General features: G+C 36.7%; 2 protein-coding genes and 2 long non-coding RNA genes across 10 annotated transcripts in view; 2 read left to right on the plus strand and 2 right to left on the minus strand.

Moving 5' to 3' along the window:
• Window positions 1–25,444, plus strand: part of tbc1d10b (TBC1 domain family, member 10b) — a 442,453-nt gene that overhangs the window by 9,323 nt on the left and 407,686 nt on the right. The window lies entirely within an intron of this gene.
• Window positions 1–25,444, plus strand: part of ap2a1 (adaptor related protein complex 2 subunit alpha 1) — a 34,457-nt gene that overhangs the window by 2,598 nt on the left and 6,415 nt on the right. For 2 of the 6 annotated variants that reach the window (XM_087244733.1, XM_087244734.1), the window contains exons 2-15: window positions 7,332–7,543; window positions 12,579–12,772; window positions 14,105–14,234; window positions 14,355–14,456; window positions 14,949–15,208; window positions 16,873–17,041; window positions 17,195–17,332; window positions 17,415–17,597; window positions 17,720–17,817; window positions 19,822–20,053; window positions 20,143–20,334; window positions 22,086–22,219; window positions 22,589–22,651; window positions 23,026–23,097. In XM_087244733.1, the coding sequence (XP_087100859.1) occupies window positions 7,332–7,543; window positions 12,579–12,772; window positions 14,105–14,234; window positions 14,355–14,456; window positions 14,949–15,208; window positions 16,873–17,041; window positions 17,195–17,332; window positions 17,415–17,597; window positions 17,720–17,817; window positions 19,822–20,053; window positions 20,143–20,334; window positions 22,086–22,219; window positions 22,589–22,651; window positions 23,026–23,097 (2,179 nt within the window). The remainder of the gene's footprint in view (window positions 1–7,331; window positions 7,544–12,578; window positions 12,773–14,104; window positions 14,235–14,354; window positions 14,457–14,948; window positions 15,209–16,872; window positions 17,042–17,194; window positions 17,333–17,414; window positions 17,598–17,719; window positions 17,818–19,821; window positions 20,054–20,142; window positions 20,335–22,085; window positions 22,220–22,588; window positions 22,652–23,025; window positions 23,098–25,444) is intronic. The other 4 variants (XM_087244735.1, XM_087244736.1, XM_087244737.1 and 1 more) reach the window with 2 other exon arrangements.
• LOC147845667 (uncharacterized) lies at window positions 774–7,507 on the minus strand. The gene is made up of 3 exons (XR_015480982.1): window positions 5,567–7,507; window positions 4,481–5,352; window positions 774–3,555 (listed from the first exon to the last, which is right to left on the minus strand). It is a non-coding gene; the product is annotated as an uncharacterized LOC147845667 (long non-coding RNA).
• LOC141381223 (uncharacterized) overlaps window positions 17,858–25,444 on the minus strand; it is a 17,154-nt gene continuing 9,567 nt past the window's right edge. Inside the window, exons 2-3 of the long non-coding RNA XR_015480976.1 lie at window positions 24,551–24,623; window positions 17,858–20,202 (exon numbers count right to left, since the gene is read on the minus strand). This is a non-coding gene — a long non-coding RNA (uncharacterized LOC141381223). The remainder of the gene's footprint in view (window positions 20,203–24,550; window positions 24,624–25,444) is intronic.

Genomic DNA, 25,444 nt, shown 5'->3' on the forward strand with positions numbered 1-25,444 from the left:
TAATCACATTTGATTTGAGGTCATTATGAGCTGAGCAAAACGAATAAAAGATTTAAGTTATCAATGCCTTGAAGTCAGTTAGTTTTTTTTTTGTTAGCTTGTCCATTACAGAGCACATTAGGTGTATGTGTTTTTAGTACTGTGCGGTCTAAGACACTTGATGTTTCATTCCAGCAATCTTGCTTGCATCTAAATGTAAAAAAAAAAAATTCTTTGCCATGTTTATTCTCTTGCTTTGAGATTTAGCAATGATGGGTGTTGTTGGCTTCATATGCAATCACATCACATTTTACTGCAAGCGTTCACACCAATAAGCCAGCCATTACACAGCTCGAACTTTTTGTAAATTGTGGAAACATTATGTTGACCCCATGCCACTTACAGCTATGTCAAGTTAGTTTGGTAGAATCACTTTATTAATGCGTCGATAAACTAATTTGATCCTTCATTGTGGCCAGCATAAAAAAATAGGTGGATGACTCCATTACAATTTCTAAAAAGATAGCTTGTGATAACTGTAAATGTCATGTTAATTAATTCATCAAAAATTGCATTGTAAAACAATTTCAATTGTAGGAATTGCTAAAACTACAACACCAGTAAAAGCCTGCCTGCATGGTCAACAGAGAGTCTGACTTGTGCATTGGAAATGAAAGAATGTTTTGTGTGTGGATCAGATTCTAATAGTACTCTTTGATACTTTTTGTTTAGAAAAGAGGTTGCAGGCTTCATAGTCCACAAAAACATGATGTCAGCACTAATGTATTTATAGCGGTTCAAAATGGCACTTTTTTGGTTCTCTGAACATTATCTTATGTTTCAGCAGTTAATAAGATGTCATCAAATCCCTTTTTGAAAAATGCGAATCCAAAGCAAAGCATCTTTATCCATGTAGGTATCGCTGCAGCCCAGAGATCTCCAAATAGGAGAGATTACGCCACAAGTAGGCTGGGTTTAGGGTTGGTGTACGTGTGGTAGACATTAAAACACAACAGTTTACTGTGAGGTTGGGTTTAGGGTTGGGGTAGGTGTATGTTAATAAAACGTAACAGGTCATTGTGAGGTTAGGTTTAGAGCTTTGTGGTAGGTGTAGAGATTCATAAAACACAAAAGGTTGGACTGGCTCCGACCTTTGTTTATACCTTTTTCAATTTATCCATTGTGCGCAAGTAACATTGGAATAAAATAATAAATCTAAAGATTTTCCTAACAGTGATTGATGGAGGGAATATTAAGAAAAGGACCACCTGTGTGGAGATGGTTTTGAGGCAGTGGAAAATGTTGCAGTTTCTCCCAGGATTTGTTGAGACTGTGGTGAGGGGACCTTGGCCCATCTAAAGGGAACTATATAATTTTTTTTGCAATGTAATCCAGGGTGTCCTCAGGATCTTAAATTATTAAAAGTTGATAAATCAATTATCAGAAAATTAAGGCCCTTAAAAGGTATTAAAAGGTCTTAATCGCGTTTTACAAGGTTTTAAATTTTGTTCAAGCGCTGTCCAAAGTGTTTAACACCAAAAAAGCATAAACATATTTATTTTCCTCCTAATATTAACAACGGCGTGCTCGATCCACGCAATTAGTTCAGACCGGGGTGCATCCGGCCAAGCACTTCCGCCCAGGTGATGTCACGTAATTCACGATAAATGCAGAAAGGTGATGTGACGCTCTCCCACATGTAGGGAAACCAGAGCAAAACAGAGGGCAAAATGGGAAAATGTAAGTTTGCGTACTCCTGGTTGGAGAAAGACGAGTTTAAACAGTGGCTGAAGCCTGTGGCTGAAGACAACGGTGTAATTTATTCTTTTAAACTTTGTTTCTTCCAAGCTTATCTGAGTTCTGTTGCATGGTTGTGCTCCATTGCTTTATTTAACTACAGTTAAAAAGTTACAGTTATCAACAGTTTAAAAGTTAAATTTTGATAGTGATTAAAACTTGAAGTTGCGATGAGGTCTTAAAATATTCTGAGAAGGTCTTTTAAAAAGTCTAAAAAAGGTATTAAAATTTCCTTTAGGATTCCTGCATATAATCTGTAATCTGTCTACATTTGAACCGAATTTTGTAAAAAAAAAAAAAAATCAATAAATGTTTCAGATTTTTTTTTTATTATGCTTTGAGCTACATTAGTGAAATTACAGTACTTTTGACCTATTTTCTTCAGTTATAAAAAGTTTTTTTTTTTTTTTAATTTCATATTGCTTTTATTTTGGTGTAATTTGATGGAATTGCTATTCCTGTGTAAACAGATTTTGCCTATTAACTTATTTGCCCATTAAAATGTTGCACATTATGCAAATTTGAGAGTAGAATGTGTATCCTGCTCCACTCTATAGTTCAGTGGTCGGTTGCATGAAGCTAGTTAAACAAACTCTGAGTTGCAGTCAGAGTAGGTTTAGAGTTGACAAACAAACATAATCGGGTTTACATCAGTGGTTTCATAGTGCTTGATACAGGCTAAACCTTCTCTGTTAACTCAAGGTTTAGTCTAGAGTTTGTGATTGACTCTGGACTGCATAGGATGACAAAGATAGCAAGCGGAATTGCATGAAACATTGGGGCTGCACAGTTAGTCACATATGATTGTCGTGCACAGTTGTCTATAAAGCTAGCTCTAATATTGGTTGTGAATCTCCGGCATGGGTTCAGCTGGAGCAGAGTTTACTACAGTCACAAAGCCATGGTTTTATGCCAAGCTACGCAAAATATTTCATGCGATATCATCATGCAGTAGTCAAATCTCAAATAATCATGCTGCAATATTGACATCTGAAAAGCTACGCAAACAGTGAACTATGGCCCTTTGTAGTGAACGTTGCTAATGTTGAACTTGAGTGCACATGCTTCTGTGAAATGATGTCTCCTACACACAATAAAGCACACAACATATTTCATGATAGCATTTTTATGGTGACAGGGTTTCCAAAATTACTTTCTTTATTATCAGGAAAATTATAAGAATAAGTCTGATAAACCAAATGTTTTCTTGGTCATTTGTTTGTTAATCACGGTGAATCGAGTGGAAGCAGGGTAAACAAAAGATGATGCTACACTATAAGGATTTTCCATAGACTAGTATTTCCTGGGTTTTGACTGCATATTTGGTTGTTCTGTGTGATTCACAAAAAAGAAAGTGCCCTCTGACCTTCTAAAGGAAATTTCCTGCTGATCACATCATCGTACTTTTCTCACATGATGTGCAAGACAATCGCAGCTATTACTAAATCGCAAATGAGGTTTTATGTCGATTTTATAATTCAGCCCTATGAACAACATATTAGTTTGATTCATTTCTCATGAGAGTCAGCAGAATTCACCTTTGTGCTCTCTCTCTGAGTTGGATAAGCATTTTATCTCAAATGCTTTTACTATAAAAGGCTTTCAGTGTGGCTTAGGGGTGTGAATCTACGCTGGTCTCACGGTTTGGTTTCGTTACGATTATCATGCTATTGGTTCGGTTCAATTCAATATCTCTGTGCATCACGGTGCATTGACTGCTTTCTATACACAATTTGATATTTTATTTTAGCAACACAATAATTCTTGGGTTAAAAATTTCTCATTTATATTTATTAAGGATGTCACGATCCTCCAAATCCTCGATTCGATTACATTTTTGATTCTAAAGGCACGATTCGATTCGATTTTTGATTATGAATAATTAATTAATTAATGACCAATTAATTATTTGTAGCCTACCGTTTAAACTACCTGACCTGCATGGTCTTTGTTTTACCCATAAACTAATCATACAGTAAATGAATAAAGGCAAGATACAACCATAATTACCACCTGTCAATGTGTCGTTATAATGGTGTCGGTATAAAAGACGCACAACCAACAGGAACCAGCCAACAGTATCTGAGGTGTTCGCTAAAATGACCAAGTACAATTGAGTGAAAGATTGAGGCAATCCTCTGACTGACTGGACCTGCTCTCTCGAGCGCATAGCTGTGAGTGCGTCTGTGTCTGTGTGGTCACGTGATGTGCATTTTCAGAGGTAGAGAGGAAGGAGGGCTGCTCAGAAATGCTACACGCCACTGTGGATGTCAAATCGTTGTCGTTCTAAAATGCCAATTAAAAACAAAGACAGTGTAAACGGGGCCTGAGTGTGTACTTTTCGCGAGCGGATTTGCAACGGGGGCGGGTGGAGGATCGCTATGCCGGTGTTGTCTATTGGACGAACTGTAAGTAATACGTACATAACAGAGCTTGCAAAACTGTGTTTTTTTGTCGACAACACGAACGTTGTCAACATAACTCACTGGAAATCCAAAATGCTTACACACCGGCGACTTCATTGAAAGAGGAGAGGGTTTAAGCTCTGTCGACGGGTCTCCTGCTTCTGCAGTTTAACAAGCACTTCAACAAGCCTGTTATTTTCCCACTTGGCAAGCCAAGCTGATGTGACATGGGGGCGTGGCAGCATCGACGATTCTATTTTTGGATTCGATAATCAAAATTGAGCATAAATTTCGATCACCCCTAATATTTATATATTATTTGTAATAAAATTTTGTCCTTTAATACAAGCAGTCAGATATATGTACTGTAATTTTACCTGCTCAAAGAAAACTCTTTTAAATGTATCAAACAAAGCTCAAGGGCATGCTCAGAAAAACATGAGCATTTATAGAAAACAAACAAATGCAATTATTATCCCACTTTTTGAGCGTTGTCGAGCGAGTTCTTAAACACCTATGGTTTATCACGCGCTCAACTGAAAAGACTGCAATTGGCTCTATCAGTCAGCACAGCTCTGGTGCTGCAGTGGCTTAGCAAACAGCGACATGGACACTCATGTTAAACGACCAAGGCGATCAGCTAATTCATTATAGATGGTGACGCGGTGGAGAAAACCCGCTCTGCAGACATACTCATGTCTGGATCCACAAGTAACGTTATTGTTGTAACAGCAGAGAGAGGAGATAAAACATTGCCTCAATTAATTTTGATACCCCTTGTGGCATTTATCATAACTTTGCATCATAAATGTTGCTTAGTTACAGCTGATCGGTTCAGTTTGGTTTTGCGATCTCTAGCCCAAAATAAAACTTGTTTCAGAGCAGAGTAGCCATGTGGTAAAAGTTCTTAGTGACAAAACCCAAACCAAGTCAACAAATAAACGTTACCTGGGTAAAAACTGAAATCTTATTTGTGCATTTGGCCTTTAATCTGGTCTTTAATCAGTGAATCTACAATTTTGGGTTTAGTCTCAATCACAGATTTCTTTCAGTGCCCTGAAACGTTTGATCCCTGTAGAGTATTGATGCTCATGTATCCTTAACTGTAGTTCTGAAGCACAAAACATGAATCAAGTGAATTTATATGAATTGGAAAAAAAAAAAAAAGCCACTTAAATGGGCATGTAAATTTGTGGGCAACAGGTAAAAGAGGGATTGTGATGAGGGAGAGAAAGAGGAGAGAGCGAGCTTTGGTGATCTGTCAGAGGCCTATTCTGAATAAAAATCAGAGGTAACACTTAAAGTTCAAGGTTTTGTATTTTAAGAGTTTTTATTTTAAAACTTAGACGCTTCTCTGCTTTGAAAGCACAGGAAATTCATCCCGCTCTAAAATGTTTGAAAGTAGTGCCAATCAGCTTTAGATACCTATTTCAAACGCTCCAATCGTCATTAAATTCCTCCGTAAACTAGTGATTATCGTGTGAACTCAATGGCTGATGAGCAGTAATCAAGAATCCACTCAGCATTTCAAATCCCAAATTGTGAGCGGGAAATACTCTTATCATAAAATTTCAGTACAGACTTGAAGTCCTAAATACCATACCAGCATCGCAACCCATAACCATGACCAAATAATTCAGAAGCCGCTCTTTTCATAGGATAAGAAAACCCTTTAATAATTAGACACTGATGTCACAGTCCTATGCTACAATATCACCAGTGAAGCTGACCCAATAAAGATTTTATACATAGAAGATGAATATAGGGAGAAAAAGCTCAAATTAGCCAGTTGTTGCCTACAATTAAAGCTAACAGGTGCAAATATTGCCTTAATTGTTCAACACACACTAATGTGTTTCAGTCCAGGGTTTCATGACCCATTTAATAGCTGAAATGTTGAAGGTTGTAACAAATAATTAATATATAATGTAGCATTTAATGGCATTAAAAACATGTGTAAAATATCAGTTCTTCTGTTGTTTTGTTTATAAATGCCAGTAATGATATTCTACAAGGAAGATGTTTTTCTTTCACCATTCGTGCCCCATGTAAAGTGAGCCAGTGCAGTGGTTGAATTAGTTTGCATGATATACTGATTTACAAATGAGGTGATTGAGATGCACTCATGGAATTTGCTATGGTTACTTAGAACAGAATGAATGTGCATACTCAGATGTTAAAAACACTAGATCACTAAGTGAACGTGTGAAAAAACGCTGCGCTTTCCTTTGAAACATGCAGCATAAACAGACTTATTTAAATGAGTCACAGCCTTCGATTTGATAAGGGGATTAAGCCATTAAAGCCAACTGTGCTTTAGATTTGACTTGTTTTGGCAGATACTCTTCTAAAGCACCAGCAAAATACACAAATCTTTAAAATTTCCTTTCAAAGTTTTAAATATTTTCAGCTAATAAAGCTGGTCACGTTTAACTAGAATGATTCAGCCTACCAGTTTGCATTACACCGAATGATTTAAACTGCAAAATGTTTATTTTTTTGTTTGCATATTCACAAGAATATACTTTTTATCATGCAAGGGTCTAAATGTATGTGTGTGTGTTCTGATTTTGTTAGCCATAAGGGGGAAGCTTGAAATAGTTTTACACACTGGCACTTAGGCTAATCATTCCAGGGGCTTTATCCTGTGTAACCCCCAGCCCACGAGAAATGTTGCTATTTCCTGTCGTCTTTCCTGGTTTCCTGTCCTCCTCATTTATCATCATCTGCTTATTCAGCCATCCTTTCTTTTTCGGTGCACTAGCTCTTATAATATTGGTAATCACACATTTCTAATCTCAAACAATGTCTCTTTAAAAAAAATTTAATTAAGTTAAATTGTGAACATCTTTGAAATAATTTCAGATATTTAATAGCCACAATTTTATACAGATCTTGCAAGTATAATTGAATGCTGAAATGATGTCAAGTCGAAATGCATTGATTGGACTGAAAAGCTCAGCACAGTTATACAGTCTAAGCTGTGTTGTGGTGAATGCAAATACTTATCTCCATTTGTGGTGAGATTCAAGCAGCAGCTGGGCATTTTGTCAGCTCATGTTGCTTCTTGCTATGTTCAGATCACCCAGTGATAAACAATTGCTCTGCAGTGTGAGCTGAAGTCTGTGTGTTTTCTGTTTTTCTTCTCAGGTAAGAGTAAGGAAGCTGAGATCAAACGCATAAATAAAGAGTTAGCCAACATCCGCTCAAAGTTTAAAGGAGACAAGGCTTTGGATGGATACAGCAAGAAGAAGTATGTGTGCAAGCTGCTCTTCATCTTCCTTCTCGGCCATGACATCGACTTCGGCCACATGGAGGCTGTCAACCTGCTCAGCTCCAACAAATACACAGAGAAACAGATTGTAAGTCATTGTCCGTATTAAGCTTTAAAAATGTCTTTTATTTTTTTGGGATTGCAACACTGTTGATTTTGTGAGTGTCTGTTTAGCTATGTGTTTGTAGTACGTTATTGCACACTTTTCTGCCACTCACAAGCAAAGTAATTGCAGGGTTCATATGTGAAGCAGCCAAAGCTGTAAGGAAATTAAGCAAAATATGACAGTAGTTACAGGGTGTAATGGTGTATATTTAGTGACCACTTCTTAATATGTCTACAGTGGCGTTTTGTGACGGTTATACAGTAAACTACTTTATTAGTAAATCGCACATTTTTGATATGGTTTGGATTTAATAAGTACAAAAAATACAGTAGTGTCAAGGGCTGGGCGATATTGCAAGAAAATTACCATGATATCATGTTTCATATAATTTGATATTGATAATGAATATTTTTTTAACAATATATTTAGGAATATTAGGATTTTTTTAAAACCACTTTATTTTAATTTACCAACGTTACTAAGGCAAACAGTTTAAACAAAAATATTTATACAAAATATCTGATCTCTTTATAATAAAATAAACATAAGTGTTAAACAGACTCTTAAACTTGATAAACAGAATTTCACAAAGCGTGTGCAATGGTGCAAATGCTGAACAATCAAAGCAAACTTTAAGATTAAAACCTCAAATTAACCTCAAACCTCAAAAGAAATTATGATTATTAAATCTGAGCTTTCAAATAAAGGCACCAGCCATCATTATTTGAATACATACTGCAACATAACAAATTGTGAAGTTGGATGACTTAATTGCCTCTATGCTAAAAGATCTTTCAGATGGGGTGCTAGTGGCTGGATGCACAAGAAAAGAAACCAAAAAGCCACTCTGGCGCAATCAAACTTTTGTGTGTGTTGTTATTCTTACCTGAAGTGACAGGTGCGAGCTTGTGGTTTCCTTCACCATTTTCTATTTTACTTTCAATTTTCCCCTGGCGTCTCTCATAACTAGGCAACCATCAACTGTTTACTTAGAGGATGACAATCCGATGCACGTTTATAGCATTTGGAAATGTTCAGATTCGTGGCATTCAGAAAAGTTTAGATGTTTAAGTACGCACTACATGTGTGAGTCGTTACCATATGTACATTGTGCATACCTTAAGCTGATTGGCAATGCTTCCAAAGTGCATGCCTGGCAGCTCCATTTTAATAAAACTATAGCACTTCATATTGAAGCTTCAAATCAATCTTTGTTTTTATTGATATTGACAATGGTGTTTGGTGAATGAATACAGATACCAATTTTATGGCCCAGCCCTAGTGTCCTGATAAATTTGCTTGTACTGGCATTCATATTGCATTTACAAATGTTGAATTGTGAGTTAGCTAGGATATGTGGTAACAAATTTACAGTATATAACACCTCTTAGTGGTTATGCTATATTTGACATTCCTGAGTTTAGTTGACCTTAACAGAATCTAAATGTTTTCAGTTTTTGCTGTTCTTATTTTAACACATTCTCTCTCTTATGTCTACAAAAAGAGATACATGCAAGTCATTACACGAGCAACTGATATGCAGGATATTGTCTACAGTGTCAGAACATACAGATCCAGTGTGCCGAGTGAACGGCCTTCAGTGTATAACTACTATTTTATTACATGATTTAGAAGTATAAGATTGGTGCATTAAAAAACTATTCAGCAGGATACATTTTAATTGGTCAAATGTGTGAACATGAATAGATCTATAATTTTGTTAAAGGTTTTTGTTTCAGAATAAGGTTATTTTAAACTAGTATTATCAAAACAAATCCTGAAAAAGTACCACATTGTCCACAAATACTATGCAGCAAAGCTGTGTTTTACATTGATTCAACAATAATCCAAATCAGCATAATAGTGTAGTTTCTGAAGTATCATGTGACACTGCAGACTGGAGTAATTCTTGCTGATAATTCAACTTTGTCCTCACCAGAACAAATTGCATATGTTAAAAACATGTATTGAAATAGAAAACGGTTATTTCAAATAGTAAAAATAATTCACTGTATTCCTGGTTTATCTTTTTATTTTTTCCAAATGCTTTATGGTGAGTCTTCTTTTATAAAAATTTTCAAATCCCACCAACTCAAGTGTTGTACTCAAACAGTAAAGATGCAAATGTATGGAAATTTTAACCGAGGATACAGTTTACTCTTGAGAAAGTTGTATGTGTAAACAGCTAGACCTCTCTGATGAATGTGGCTTCAGCTAGTGAGAGTCAGCAACAGATGTGTTTTTAGCTTGTCAGAGAGGCTTAGTGGCACTCCATGCCATGTAGACCTACCATGAGGTCTAATTATCTCCTGCTGATCAAACACCCACTCTAGCAGCCACATTCCCATCAGCCACACAGCTCTCCACGGGGGAACACTGACAGAAGCGGGGCAGAATCTGGGCAATCTATGCATTTTTCAGTACGAAAAGGACAACAAACCGAGGGCCATTCTGACTCAGCTTATCTCTCCCCTTGAAAAGGAAAGGCATTGAAGTAACATTTAAAATGCAAACTAGCTCATAACACATGTTGTCACTAAACACCACATGGTCATAGCATTTGTTTTTGTGTAATCTTCTGAATGCAAAATGAGGGAAATTTACATAGTGTGAATGAATTGTGGAGGGCTTGCAGATATATTCAGATATTTTTTTCCTACTGCATTTTTATACATTGCTGTTAACTGAAAAAAAATTAGGTCATGTATCTTGTTATCCTTTAGTAAAAGTCCTTTTCACAGCAAGATCTTTGTGTATAATGCTGAAGAATGTGGTGATGTCATCTTGTTTTGACCTGCTCCTCCCATACGGGGAAAATACATTCAATCCTCATTTCCCATGAGCCCAGCCCGAAACTATAGCAAGCTTTTTCAAAGAAATGAGAAGAAGATTTCAATATCCTCATATACAACTCCACCTGGTACACCAAAGCTTTTAGACTAAAGTAATATTTAAATGCACATTAAAACTGTTTCGAAACCTGATTTAGGTCACCCAGTGGTATGTTTTGGTGTGTTAACCTAAATAACGAGTCACAACCTCTAGCTAATCTTTTCCACACGTTCATTAGCTTTTGCTCTACTAGATGGTATTACATTTTACCAGCAGTACATCATGAAAGTAGAATTTTGTCGCTAAAAATTTTCTCTAATTGGTTTTCAAAAAAATTACAAACAAGCAAAAACTCTTAATTGTGCTCAAGAGCTAGTTCTCTGGAAAATAAAGGTTTGCTTTTTAATTTACTCACCCACAGGATTTCAAAGATGTAGATGTCATTTTTTTTTAATCAAGACTACATGCTAAGCTAACAATTTCTTTAATGTTTTTTTGAGGTAGACCAAACAAACAAACTTACTTGGGGTTAGGAAAGTAACAACCGTTTAATCGGTGTAATTTATTCCTTTGAAGGGCACCTATTTTACCCCCTTTTCAAGATTTAATACAAGTCTTTTGTGTCTCCGCAATGTGTCTGTAAAAGTTTTAGCTCCATCAGATTATTTATTATACCTTTCAGAAATTTGTAATTTTCAGCTCTGAAAACACTATAGCTGTTTTGGTGCCTGTGCCTTTTTTTGCTGGTTTTCACTGCCCACTGTTCCCACATGCCTGTCAGAATGTGCCTCAGTTTCCAGCTGTGTCAGATAAGTAGCACAGTGACAGACATGAAGGAAGCAGATCTCACATAGCGTTTGTGAGAAATACTACAACAAGATCTTTCCCAATGATTATTTAATGTATTTGTTGAGTTAATTCAAGTCTTTTTGCAAGGATTAGTCACACAAAATGTCGTTACAAAGTTCAAGTGCACACACACAGACGCATGCACACAGCATGCGTTTAATTTTGCACTGTTTGCAAGGCAAATGTGACAGGATACTTATTAATATCCACTGCTGTATGGATATCCGTCATGCTAATTTACAAAATAATCCTGATTTAACGTCCACAAACCGGGATTGAAGCGTCTTTTATAATTGTACTGACACTATACTGCTGTAGTGATAAAGACGGTAAAAACACTGTGATTCATTAGAAACATGCACTGTTTTAAAAACATTTTAAACTTCTAAAACTCATTCTTGATCACATTTGATGATGATTGATGATCACAGTGAGCTAAACAGATCTTTTGATCCCAGTTGCTTTGCACACGTCCTGTCTTCTTAATATGATTATACGCGTTACTATACGCAAGACATGTTAATACGTGGCTGTAAATCAGTTCTGTGGGCAGGGAAACTGCACTCCTGGTCACGTTGTGGAGGGCCTCTAAATGGGAGGGATTTGGATCCTATTTTAACATCAGAAAATTTATTAAAGAGAATTATTATCTTTATATCATTAAAATTTGACAGTGGACGCACTATACCTACACACAGTTCTGTCCTAACAGCTTACAAAAGAGGTTTTTCATCATAGGTGCCCATTAACTTATTGTTTTTAAGACAGTCTGTCTCTATCTTCCTGCATAAATTGTACATGACAGAATAAGGGAAAAAGAACACCGAAAACCAACTTTTTCCTGAAACAGGCAAGAAAGAATGCAAAAGCTTATAAGGTGAAGTGCTTTTTTTAGTTTATATTTTCACAAACTTCAATAATGGTGCTTAGATGCACCAAATGAAGCAAATGATTGATTTTTGCTAGCTTATTGTAGCAGAATTCAGATCAGTTGATCCTTATCATCTTGCAAGACACATTTCCTCCAGACTTCCAGAATGTACAAGCACGTACAACATCACCATGCAGCAAGAGTGGAAAAGAGGCAATTTAACCGAGCTTCAGCCCTTGCAGCTGTGAGGGAGACGCATTAGCTCAGCGAGGGGGAAAATCTCTCTCTCGTGGTTTAGTGCTTATCCACTGAGCTTGCAGCACTGCCACTCTGAGCCTGTTTGAAGATGACAGTTCTTCAGTGACGCTGTCCTTATTTTAGCTTTACCCAACACTCATTTGCCCAGAGTCTGTGCAAAACAGAGTATAACTTCTTTTTGCTTCTTCCTCTTTCTGGCTTCTCCAGGGTTATCTGTTCATTTCTGTGCTGGTGAACAGTAACAGTGAACTGATCAGGCTGATTAACAATGCCATCAAGAATGACCTCTCCAGCCGTAACCCCACCTTCATGTGTCTGGCTTTGCACTGTATCGCCAATGTGGGCAGCAGAGAGATGGCCGAGGCCTTCGCTGGAGAGATCCCACGCATCCTTGTGGCTGGGTAAGCACTGACTTGAGCCTGTAGTAGAGGTTAAGGGGATTTAGACTGAAGGACTTCACAAAGAAGGAACTAGATTGTGTGAGATGAAAAAAAAGGTTAAATAAAACAGGAAGTGTGAATTCACTATGTCACTAGGAAGAAAAGTGAAATCATGCATTCTTTTTGTGCAATGAAAACGATTAGGTTTAACCCTTTTTATCCATTTCCAAGAATTTTTGTTCTGTAACTTTTCGTCTTCTAGCTTAGTTGAAGTAAACCATCCAAAATAAAACAATTTGTGTTTCACTTTTTAGACTTAAACAATATATACTTATAATAATATAATATATACTTATAATATAATTTCATCAGTAGATTCTAGTTACAGTACATTAGACAGTTCATATTTATTAAACCTGCATATTGATTTTAAGCAAATTAAACCTTCTTAGTGTTCCTCAATATATTAATAAGAATATTTAAATAATGAGGTTAAAAATATTAATGTGTACTGCATGTCTGACCGATCAAATTAGTATTCTACAAAACAAAGGGCATAGTGCAAGTTTATTTGTCCTGTCCACCAATAATTCAAATAAGTTCAGTTCCTCAAGGAGCCAATGTCTAATACACCATGATGATGTGATATTTCACTCGTAAATGCCACAATCATAAAATAAAGAAGTATCATAATCACAGCTTAAACTGACTTGAATAGTTTTAGCTGCAGAGTTATTACTGTACGCAATCAAATAAAGTGTCATTGTCACTGTGGGGCTTTGGCGAATAAGTGCTTATCAGGGTGATCAAAATATTGAGTCTGAAGATGCTGCAAATGGTAGTTTGAGTATATAGACAAGACCATTTTATGACCCAGATGATACCGAATAAGTGAATCCTTACAACATTTAACAGGATTATTGTTACAGCTGCAGTTTTATTTATCTATTTTTTTTGGTCAGAAATCATTACAATATTAATAAAGATCATTTTCCATGAAGACATTTAGTTTATTTCTTACTGTAAATGTATCAAATCCTAATTTGATTAATATTTTGTTGATAAACTTTTTTTTCCTCTGTTTTTAAATATTTTAAACTCTCAGATTCCAGATTTTTAAATAGTTGTTGCTCAACTAAATAGTGTCTTATCCTAACAAACCAAACATCAATTAAAAGCTTATTTATAACTTATATATTTCATGTCATGTATGGGGGAATTTGACCCCTTTTGGTGTTGTGGTCGAGTGTGTGTGTGGGTTACTTAAGACCTAAACATTCATTTATTTATAAGTTAATTTAAGTGAATAAGGGCTGCAGTAGATGGCTAATATAGTTCCTATTCCAATAACAGGGACACAATGGATAGTGTGAAGCAATCAGCCGCGCTCTGTCTGCTCCGCTTGTATAAGACCTCCCCTGACCTGGTGCTCATGGGTGAATGGACCTCTAGAGTGGTGCACCTGCTCAATGACCAGCACATGGTGAGTCTGGCACGCAGGAAACCACAACCTAATCATGTTCACACATCCTTGTCAAAAATATGCATGTTTTTGTGGGGTTATATTTTGTGTTCTTTGGTTTCTGATGTTCTTTTCTTTTAGGGTGTAGTCACCGCTGCCATCTCTTTGATCACCTGTCTCAGCCAGAAGAATCCTGATGAGTTCAAGACCTGTGTGTCACTTGCCGTGTCTCGGCTCAGCAGGGTAAGTGTGTGATGTGTGTTTATATTAATGTGTTGCTGTCTGAGCACTGTCTGCATTTGGCCGTGTCTATAAATGCGGTGTGAAATTGACATAAGCACCAGTGATTATAAAAATAAACTACAGCTTAAGGTTCTAGATCATAATTTACAAACTCACAGCTTATAAAATATAGATTAATAAGTCTTGTCTAATAAGAGACTTTTAGAAAAAATGTTTTGTCAGCTAAATGGGTACTATTTTGTTAAACCACACAATCTTTAAAAACCCCATACTTCTCTCACTACCTTGTTTCTATTCCTGCTCTACTCTTAATTTATTGTTTCTGTACCTGTCTTTTCCTTTGTTCTGCTTGCAAGTTTTTCTTAGATGTGCAACAAATGGTAGTTCTTAGTACAGTTAAAGTCAGGGAAAAAACATATTTTTAAACAAATTGTTTGGAACCCCAGATTGATGTTCAATTGTTTGATTCATTCAATTGGTTTCCTTTCTCAGATTGTGTCCTCAGCCTCCACTGACCTGCAGGACTACACCTACTACTTTGTTCCTGCCCCATGGTTGTCCTGCAAGCTGCTGCGACTTCTGCAGTGTTACCCACCCCCTGAGGATGGTGCTGTGAAGGGACGGTTGGTTGAGTGTCTGGAAACCATCCTCAACAAAGCCCAAGAGCCACCCAAATCCAAGAAGGTTCAGCACTCTAATGCCAAGAATGCCATCCTGTTTGAAGCCATCTCTCTCATCATCCACTATGACAGGTGCCTGTTTGCTTCATCGCACTTTTTCTTCTAAATCCTAAATCTACTTTGCTAAGCTTTTTTTTTTACATTAATGAACCTGCAGCCTTTCAAGGTATACACCATTTGATAGTCTGTTCAAACACAGGTCCTCATTGTCGTTTTTTTCTAAGTTAAAGTTTTTATATTTGTTTAATTACAATTTTTAATTCCCTCACACATGTACTGGTCAATGCAAGTGTCTATTGTTTTTGCTGTCTTCAGTAGTTGGTTGTTCTTGTTCTGTTGTCTCATTTTCCGACTTGGAAACTATTCACTGTTGTCACCTTTTGAACAAAATAAATGTATATTTAGTATAGGTGGGCATAGACTATTTTTAAAATCTAGTTTAATCTCAGAATTAATCTAGCTTAAAATGGCTCATTTGAATTCTGCCGAAGGCATTCAGAATATGTGTTCTACCCAAATAATTAAGTCTTTGAGAACGGGTTTCTCAAGCCAAGTGGTGCATTAGACCAGGGTCTCATCTCCTGTTTCCAAAGTGCATCACAAACTGCTTGAGGAACTGTTCTACTATGACAATTGGTGATGAAAATAAATTATCTTCAATAAGATGTACTTGTGTTTACTAACTGTTTATTCAGTTAAACATGAATTTAGACATGTAGGCCTACATAAGCTCCAAACAGTTTTTTTTTTTTTTGTTTTGTTTTTTTTAAACACCCTCATTCGACTAAGGGCAGAACTGAACTAAACAGAAATGTAATTAAGACATGTGGAGTTTGCTTATATTAGTGGCATTATTGAAGTAAACACCGCGATCAAACTTTTACCGTCATAAAGGACTTTTTGCCATATTTTCTGACAAGATACACACGCGGCTGTCAGTAAAGGACTGCACGCACAAACACACACACACACACTGCGAAATGCGGAAGTTTTTTTTTTCTTTACATTTGGCGTGCGTTATTAAATTCCAAAACACTCTCACCAATCCTTACTCCTTATTTGCATGTTTGTCACTGGGGCATAAATGAAATGTTCATGAGTTAAAGTGAAACTGCCGAACTGCAGTTAAAGTCAGGCATCCTGCTGATTTGATGCAGAAGGGCACTTTTTTGTCAGACGGCTCACCGGTCAGGTGTACATCCGCACTAAAATATCAAGGTAAAAGTCATCATAGCTTGCGTAGAATAGACCCAGCTCCCAACCCAACTTTGAAAATAGATTACCAAAAAAAAAGTATTTATCGCGTGATAAGAGTCCCGCATTAATGCAGCACATTAACGCAGATAACGGCCCACCACTAATATTTAGATATCAAAGCTAGGCATAGGCTGGTATAAAATTCTGACCAAACCGAAAAACTAATCAAATCACATTTACATTAGCTGTGCATACACTGTGCATCTGGTTGAATAAATTGGGCAGCTCTGTGCCACTGAACACATTTGTGACACAGTCATTGTACCCTAGTATACATGTAGAAACATATCATTGTTGTTTTAGAAATACCACATGAAAAACTAAAAGCCTGTAACGGATAATTGCACACTGACACATTTGTAATGATTTCTACAAGGAAATTGTTTTGTGTGTGTATCAGGAGTTTAGCCCATTGTTTAAAATGATCTGTTATGGTGTTTTGAGGCTTTATTTTTCAAAGTAGCAATGTTTCTCCACAGCGAGCCGAATCTTCTTGTCCGGGCATGTAACCAGCTGGGGCAGTTCTTACAGCATAGAGAGACCAACCTGCGCTACTTGGCTCTGGAAAGCATGTGCACCCTCGCCAGCTCAGAATTTTCCCATGAGGCAGTTAAAACTCACATAGAGACAGTCATCAATGCCCTGAAGGTAAATGTTTAGATTTTGGCATTCCTAAGAATCAACGCTTCTCTCTCTCCTTTTTGACTGCTAAAAATATTTAAATAGCACATCAATTACTTTATCATGTATGGACACTTTTTTTTTCTACTAACATTTACATTGTACTTGTTTTAATGCCAGACTGAGAGGGATGTCAGTGTCCGTCAGAGAGCTGCTGACCTCCTTTATGCCATGTGTGACCGCAGCAATGCCAAGCAGATTGTGGCCGAGATGCTGAGTTACCTAGAGACAGCCGACTACTCCATTAGAGAGGAAATGGTGTGTGTCCCTTTTATCATCTTCTCCACGATCTTCGGTCATAGCAGGTCTACATTTTAATGTGTAACTGCTGTGTCTGTAGGTACTGAAGGTGGCCATCCTGGCAGAGAAATATGCAGTAGATTACTCCTGGTATGTGGACACTATCCTGAACCTTATCCGCATCGCTGGCGATTATGTCAGTGAGGAAGTGTGGTACCGCGTCATCCAGATCGTCATTAACCGTGACGATGTGCAGGGATATGCAGCCAAGACGGTGTTTGAGGTAAATGGCACCAGATGTTCACCTTTGCACACATCCAGAAAACTGACTTCCACCATCATCACCACCATTTCAATCTGTGCTTCATGTATAATCTTCTTTTTTTTTTTTTTACATTTTTACAGGCTTTGCAGGCTCCAGCTTGTCATGAGAATATGGTGAAGGTTGGTGGTTACATTTTGGGAGAGTTTGGAAACCTTATTGCTGGTGATCCTCGGTCCAGGTAAGATCATTAACCAAATTTAAATGAAATAATTCAATCAGTCAAGGAAAGCAGGGTGTCCTTTTTTATTAATAATTTAACAATTAATTAAATAAGCAAACATTACCAATAAAGATGAATCTCTGTGAAACATTTAAAGACCATTTCAAAGGTTTTATCATTTCTCTGGGTTTGCCATTTGCAGGTGTGTTATAGTAAAATGTAGTTTTTTCTGTAAGTTACTTAATATCTTCAAAAAGTTTTATGGGTATCGCTGGGTTTTATCCAGTCATCAACAAAAGGCGTTTAATAATTGAAATTAAATTATAATAAAATTATCACTTTTTTGTTTGTCTAATTTAAACCCAGATATAGCATATTAACCAAGAACAAAGTAAAACCATAGAGTCTCCTTCAAGCTGGAAAATGTTAATGCTTTAAGACCCAGGAAAATTGTAATAAAGACACGGTTAGGCTAATTTCCCAAAATATAAGATATCATGTATCATGTTTTACATGTGTAAAATGTTTGGTGAACACTTCCAAGTCAGTAAATCTAGAAAATGTGTCTTCTGACATCAAACGTTTAATGTTATAGGTGTATTTGAATTAGGGCTGAACAATATATTGTTTGAGCATCGATACAGCAATGTGTGCATCCACAATAGTCACGTTGCAGGATTAGAGTATTTATTAAAGATTATGGGCCCTATCATACACCCAGCGCAATAAGGTGCAAGACGTGTTTGCCCTGTCGAGTTGCTATTTTCAGACCAGCGCGACTTTGATTTTCCTGATTTCCGCAAAGTTGTTTAAATGGCATTTGCGTCTCTTTGTGGACTCATGGGTGTTCCAGTCTAGAAAAGAGGTGTGTTAAGGCGCATTTTTGGTCCGTTGCTATTTTAGCTGCAAGCAGGTTTAAGTCCAGCACAGAGCGCGTTAGTTGTGCACCTCACTTACAAATCGCTTATAACATGCAGTATGTACCGCAATACACAAATAACTTTACAAATGAAAAAATTAAAGGATTAAAATATTACATAAATTATTACTTTCCACATAAAAATCACTGACTCCGTGCCTTCATCTCAGGGGGCTTTTTTGAGTTTATTCAGGACATCTTGCTTTTATATTATGTTGATATATTTATTATTAGTATTATTTATCATATGCATGTTTATGTATGTTTTAATAAAAACAAGCTTAGATTTGTCCATTTGTCAGGTTTTGGACAATATGGGGCATAGGACGTGCATTTGCGTTTTTTGACCACACTTCATTATAATTGTTCATTTATTCATTTGCTGGAAATTAGAACTGAATTTATAAATAGTTTTTAAACAAATATTTGCACTTAACAAATTAAATTAATTATGTATAGGCTGACGAATGTCTTCAGTGGAGTGCATTCAACGCTGTTTCTTTATCCACGAAAGAAAGAAAGTGAAAGTAAAGGCAGATTGGAGGAGGCTCGTTCTTTATCCTTGCGCTGCAGATGATCTGTTCTGTTTTTTCACTTACAAGGTCTGCTATGTTAATAGCAAATGCGCCATGGTGCGACGCAACTGACTCAGAGGGAATAGGAGATGAGTCTCTTATTGGTTTATTCTCAAAATGAATGAAAAAAGGGCATCCTCTACGTAAAACATATGCTGTTACAGTTTAAACACTGTTAGACTCTCAAAAAAAACCATAAAACATGGTTTATTTTTTCTATGTCGTATTTATAGATGTTTGTTGTTTGTTACGTTTTATGCTGATTTCTTCATATAAAAAGACTTGATCACCCCAGTAAATCTAAATTCATGAAATGTTCCTTAATAGAGCGATTTAGATCAATTAGCAAAATTATATTCATATCTCAGCAAAAAAATAAAAAATTGCAATGTCAGATTTATCCCAATATCATGCAGCCCTAAATTGTATGTATTGATGATTTTTTCTTGTTTTTTTCATCTCTCTCTTACATCTTCAACCTTGCACTTTGCTTTCCTTCGTCCCATTTCTTTTCTTCCATCTCACCAGCCCTCTGGTTCAGTTTAACCTGCTCCACTCCAAGTTTCACCTGTGCTCAGTTCCCACCCGTGCCCTGTTGCTGTCAGCCTATATTAAGTTCATTAATTTGTTCCCGGAGACAAAGAGCACCATTCAGGAAGTGCTGCGCTCCGACAGCCAGATCAGAAACAGTGATGTCGAGCTGCAGCAGAGAGCAGTCGAGTATCTCAAACTGTCCTCCATCGCCAGCACTGATGTCCTGGTGAGATCTCACACTTTTGCACAAATTTTGTTGATTTGTGTCTTACTGATAGCTTGCATAATCAACTATATTGCTGTGTGTGACTGCAGGCCACAGTGCTGGAGGAGATGCCTCCATTCCCAGAGAGAGAGTCGTCCATCCTGGCCAAGCTGAAAAAGAAGAAAGGACCAGGAGCCGTGTCTGTAAACGAATTAGAGGAGGGAAAGAGAGAGGGAGGAGAACTAAATGGGGGAGGAGGAGAGAGAGGAGGAGACAACTCCACCATTGCTGCATCTAATGCTGTGAGACACGAACTCTCTTAATTCAAAACTATTTAATACAGTTGAAAAGTTGGGTTAGCGTTTTTATTTTTACATAATTTATTAGTTCAACATTAAGTTTGTTAAAAGTGATGTTTTATACTTGAAATCTATTTCAAACAGGGTTCTCGTGCTTCTTGAAAGTATTTAAAAGTACTTCAATTTCAGACAATTCAGAACCTGAAAAAGTACTTAAACAAGCACAGGTCTTTGAATGTGTTTGAATTTAATTTGAAATACAATTTATTTAAACAGGTTTTATTATGTCAAAAACTGAATGAAAAAAACTGAGAAATTGTTCAATTCAATCTATTGAAAACTTGTGCAATAACACTAACAAAATGCACATTTTATTAATATTTCAGAAACTGAATATCACCATTTAACAAATTTGATCAAAATTCATGTTTAATGTCAATATTAAGTGCAAGTAAAATGTTAAGTACAGTGAGGACTTTGTGACATATGTTGAGGTATGAATTACAAATGTGCTTGATTTAAAATTAATGGCGCTTTAAAAAGATCTTGAACAGCCCACTGCTGTTAATGAAAGCATGGGATACCCTTTTCAAAAATAAATTTCATCAACAAATTTTGAAAAATGTTGGTTTACACAAAGATATTAAGCAACTATACAAATTTCAACAACAACATCAAATCAGCACGCGATGATTTCTGACGGATTAAGTAACTTAAGTCTAGATTAATTGCTTCTCAATTCAGTTTTGTCATATATATATATATATATATATATATATATATATATATATATATATATATATATATATATAATATTATTATTTTTTTTATATATATATATATTAAAGGGGTCGTTCACCTATTAATGAAAATTTATTCATCTTCAAGTGGTTTAAAACATTAAAAGTTTTTTTCATTTTGTTGAATGTTGGATACCTGTAGTCATTGACTTCCCTAGTGAGAAAAAAAAACTAGCCACTGGTTTACAACATTCTTCAAAATATTTTATTTTGTGTTTGGCATCAAGAGGAAGGGTTTATTTTTGATTAATATTACAAATTGTCTGTTAGTTTTAGTTATGCAAGTACAGACACTACTTGGGTAGGAACAAAAAGTAACTAAACATTATCCTCAATCTTGACATGATTTTCTTGAGTAGTCATTCTTATGACCTATTTTTGGGGTCTGCAGTAACATGTTTTGACCTGCGGGGTGCTGTATTGCAGTGCTGTAGTGCAGCTAATTAGTATTCAGTCAAATGATTAATGCCAGTCAAATGAATTGTCCTAGTATCGTTTAGGTAATAAATTATCAGCCTAATTATGAGTTGTAGCCCAAGACACTTTTTAAAAAAAAAATAAATCTAAATATTTTTGCCATCATTTTTCCCTCAAGTTCTCCTTTCATCAGCCTTGTTCCTTGTGAACGTTATTTCCTCTCAGACTGGCGCTTCAGATTGGATCTGCCAATTTCATGCAGTTCTTGCCATTTATGTTGCCAATATGCATCAGATGGTCAGTGCTCATACTGTGGGCTGCTTGTGGGCTGATGCTAAAACGAATATGCGGCAAACTTCAGCTGCTGCACATGTTTGCATTGTACAGGGAAGTGAGTCAGCAAATACAGAACAATCCCTGAGAAAACAACCACCCACTGCACACATCCTGATTCAGATGCTTTCTAATGAGACCTTTAGCTCTTCAGCATTTGCTTATTAAAGCCAACTTCAATGTCATGAATGCTTTCTCTTTCAGTCCACTCCGTCCCCATCTGCTGATCTGCTGGGGCTCCGCACAGGTCCCCAAGTCAGTGCCGCCCCTCCCAGTGCAGGCAGCTTATTGGTTGATGTGTTCTCGGAGGCTGGTGTCAATGATGATGGCTTCCTGAGGTAAATAAGCATCTGGCTTATTAGGATTCAGTCTTCTGTGCATTATTTCTTGAGCTGTAAAGTACACTAATATTTTAACCTGTTCAGAGCTATATATATATATGTGTCCGTCAGGCTTTCTGCTCTTCTGTGGTTGCACTTTCTCTATTGCTTGTTGTTCTTGTCTTCCTCTTTGTCTGTTCTGTAATCTTGTGTCCTTTATCTTGCTGCGTATGTGACTGTCTTTCTCTTTTCTTGCTTCTTTTTTTCTCTTTCTCTTTCCCTCCCATTTCCATCTCCCTCATTTTGGTGTGTGTGTGTGTGCGTGCACATGTTTGTGTGAATGTGTGTGCACGTCTGACGTCCTTGCTTTTCATTGGACTATGGCAGAGATCTGGAACCTCCCACTGAAAGCTCTGACTCCCTATTGGCTGAGGGTCCTGGTGACTCTGAGTAAGGGGCCAGTGGTAGACTACAGTGGCAATATGTTATTGACATTCAATAGTCACATGATGTTGTGTAAATGTTGTGTTGTTTATATCTGTGGTGTATTTTCTATTTGTCTGCTGTGTGGTGGTGATTTTTGAATTGCTAACATTTTACCGGCTGCTAATGTAATGCCTGTACTAACGTCTGCCTTCTCTTTTTATCCCCTCTTTTGCCTTCCTACTTTGGCTTCACTCTCCTCTATTTACGTCTCACCACTTTCTAACCTCCTTGGTCTGTTTTAACCATCTGTGCCTTTTAACACGTAACACTTCTCACCCATGACTACATCTTTCTGGGGTCGCTATGTCTCTCTGCATCCTTCACTTTCGGTCTCTCAGCTCTGCTCCTCCCTCTGCGGTCTCTGAAGATGCTGCTCCTCCTCTGCCTGAGTCAAACGAACTGCTCAACAAGTAAGAGCTCACTCGTCTACTTTACACCCATCATCCGAAGACTTTCTAATTATGCCCCTCTTCTCTGCAAATTCAGCTAAAAAAGTGACAGTAAATGCATTTATTATCCTACAGATGATTTCCACTTCAGAATTTTTTTAATTATTATTTTAAGTAAATATTAAAGGGAAATGAAACTTTGCTGTTATTTATTCACCCTCAGGCTCTAGGTGACCGTTTCTTCAGTAGAAGACTTTTTAGCTGAAACCGAGCTCATTGGTTATTCATAAAATGATGTCAAAAGCTATCAGCAATAATCAATAGCTACCAGCATTTTTGAATAGGGATGCAGCGATTTATAGATTTTAATTGTACGATTATAATCTGAGGAACAATCATGGTTTCATGGTTATCACGATTATGCATTCATTAATTTCAAGACACTACTAGTTAAGAAAATCACATGAAAACTCCTTATATTTTAAAGTGATTTTTATCATTGCTCAGTAATCAAATAATACAGCAAAAAATACTAATAAAAAACAAACAATGGTCCATTTCTCTTTAGACTTAAAAATAAGTGAAAAAAGGGCATTTAGGCGCAAGTAGTAATTCTACACTGAAAATAAATGATAGAGCAATGAATAAAAAGAAAATCAAGAAAAAATTGTATTTATATTATGTAAATCTAAGCATCATATTAGTCAAGTGTTTCTCCTTTTTTTAAGTAAACAAAGGCTGCAGAACCTCAGTCTGAACGGCACTTTTGATCAACTATGTTGTTGTTATTATTATTATTATTATTATTATTATTATTATATTGTGTGCGCGTTTGGCATTTTCATTTTGTATTTTTTCCTCTTTGGATTAGAAATGTGTATTTCATACAAAGCATGAAGCTGAACAGTCAGTTCTTGTCACATGACTTGCGGTGTGCTTGCGCCATTCCTTCAACTAGGTGTGCCTGAAAAGCGTGTGTGCCGCATGCACGTCATTTCAAATATGGGCACAAGAAAGAAAAATAATGAACTTGCGTGCACAAAAGACACAACATGCGTACAGCCCTTAGTTAATAGCCTCAGCCATAGTTATTCCAGTGTGCTTGCGTATTAGCCACGGTGTACAACTTTAGCCTCGGCTTGGAACTTTAAACTAGCGCACAGTTGACAACTTTTAGTTGCAGCAGATTTGTTTATATGCAGAAACAGTGTTGAGAAGCCTTTACCATTAATTAACCATGACTAATTAAAGCGTGGTTAATAGCAAAACTGGTTAATTGTTGCATCCCTACTTTTGAGAGGGGAAAACGTATACAGGCAAAACATTGAGGTCTTATGAATCAAAACAATTGGTGTGCAAAAAAACTATGCATTATTTACCAGAATATTAATCTTACAGTTGGTTTTGGGTGGGTTTATGACATCTGGAGCACAAGGTTTTCATTTGCATGAAACATGCATGATTCCAAACTCACCTTTAGATGACAATGAAGAGGGAGGACCCATTTGTGGTATTGTTAATCAAAATGGTGCTCACTTCTGCTTATCCTGGATGTTGAAACATAAAAAAAAACAATTATTTGTTTGCACAGACAGTTTTTTCTTCAGCGGTCAAAGTATAAATTTAGATCAAAATCTAATTTACAGTAAGTTTGGCAAACTCTCAAATTCTCTAGTCCACATGTAAAATCCAGTTACTGTAGGGCAGCAGTTCTGCACAGAGTTTCAGCCCTTCTTCAACACACTTACCTGTAGGTTTCAAACAAGCCTGAAGGACTCAATAAGTTTGATCAGGTGTGTTAAATTAGGGTTAAAGCTAAACTATGCAGAGCTGCAGCCCTTCAGGAACTGGATTTGACACCTGTGGTCTAGTCCATTAAACCTCTCTGCTGGCACATTGTAGACACTTCTTTTTACACTTGAGTTTGTGTATAGATGTACTCTAGTATATTGTTCAAATTATTTAAAGACACTTTAAAATATTGTGAGAAGACTTTTTTGTGCTTTGGCTTCAGGTCATTGTCTCTTGTCTCCTTTTCAACACCCACATCCTCTCTGTCTTAATCTGCGTTCACGTACTCCTCGGATACTCATGTTCCCTTGAGGGAAATCATTCTTCCAGTGTTGATGATGTTTGTGGCTTTACTTGCCTGTTGTGGGGAATACAAATTTCCCTTAGCATGAAAAGAAACTAACTGTATCTTTTACTAACACTATTGATAACCCATTTTACTAATAGTAACAAAATGTCCATTTAGCTCCCCACCCCCTCCCCCGACAAAAAATGGGGGTGAATTTGATTAACTTTCCCGGTGGGTAGCTCAAGTTGTGATGGTTTTGCCAACACATGAACACATCATTACCAAACT

Source organism: Danio rerio, chromosome 3 (genome assembly GCF_052040795.2).
Source record: "Danio rerio strain M-AB ecotype USA chromosome 3, GRCz13ab, whole genome shotgun sequence".
Lineage (NCBI taxonomy): Eukaryota > Metazoa > Chordata > Actinopteri > Cypriniformes > Danionidae > Danio > Danio rerio.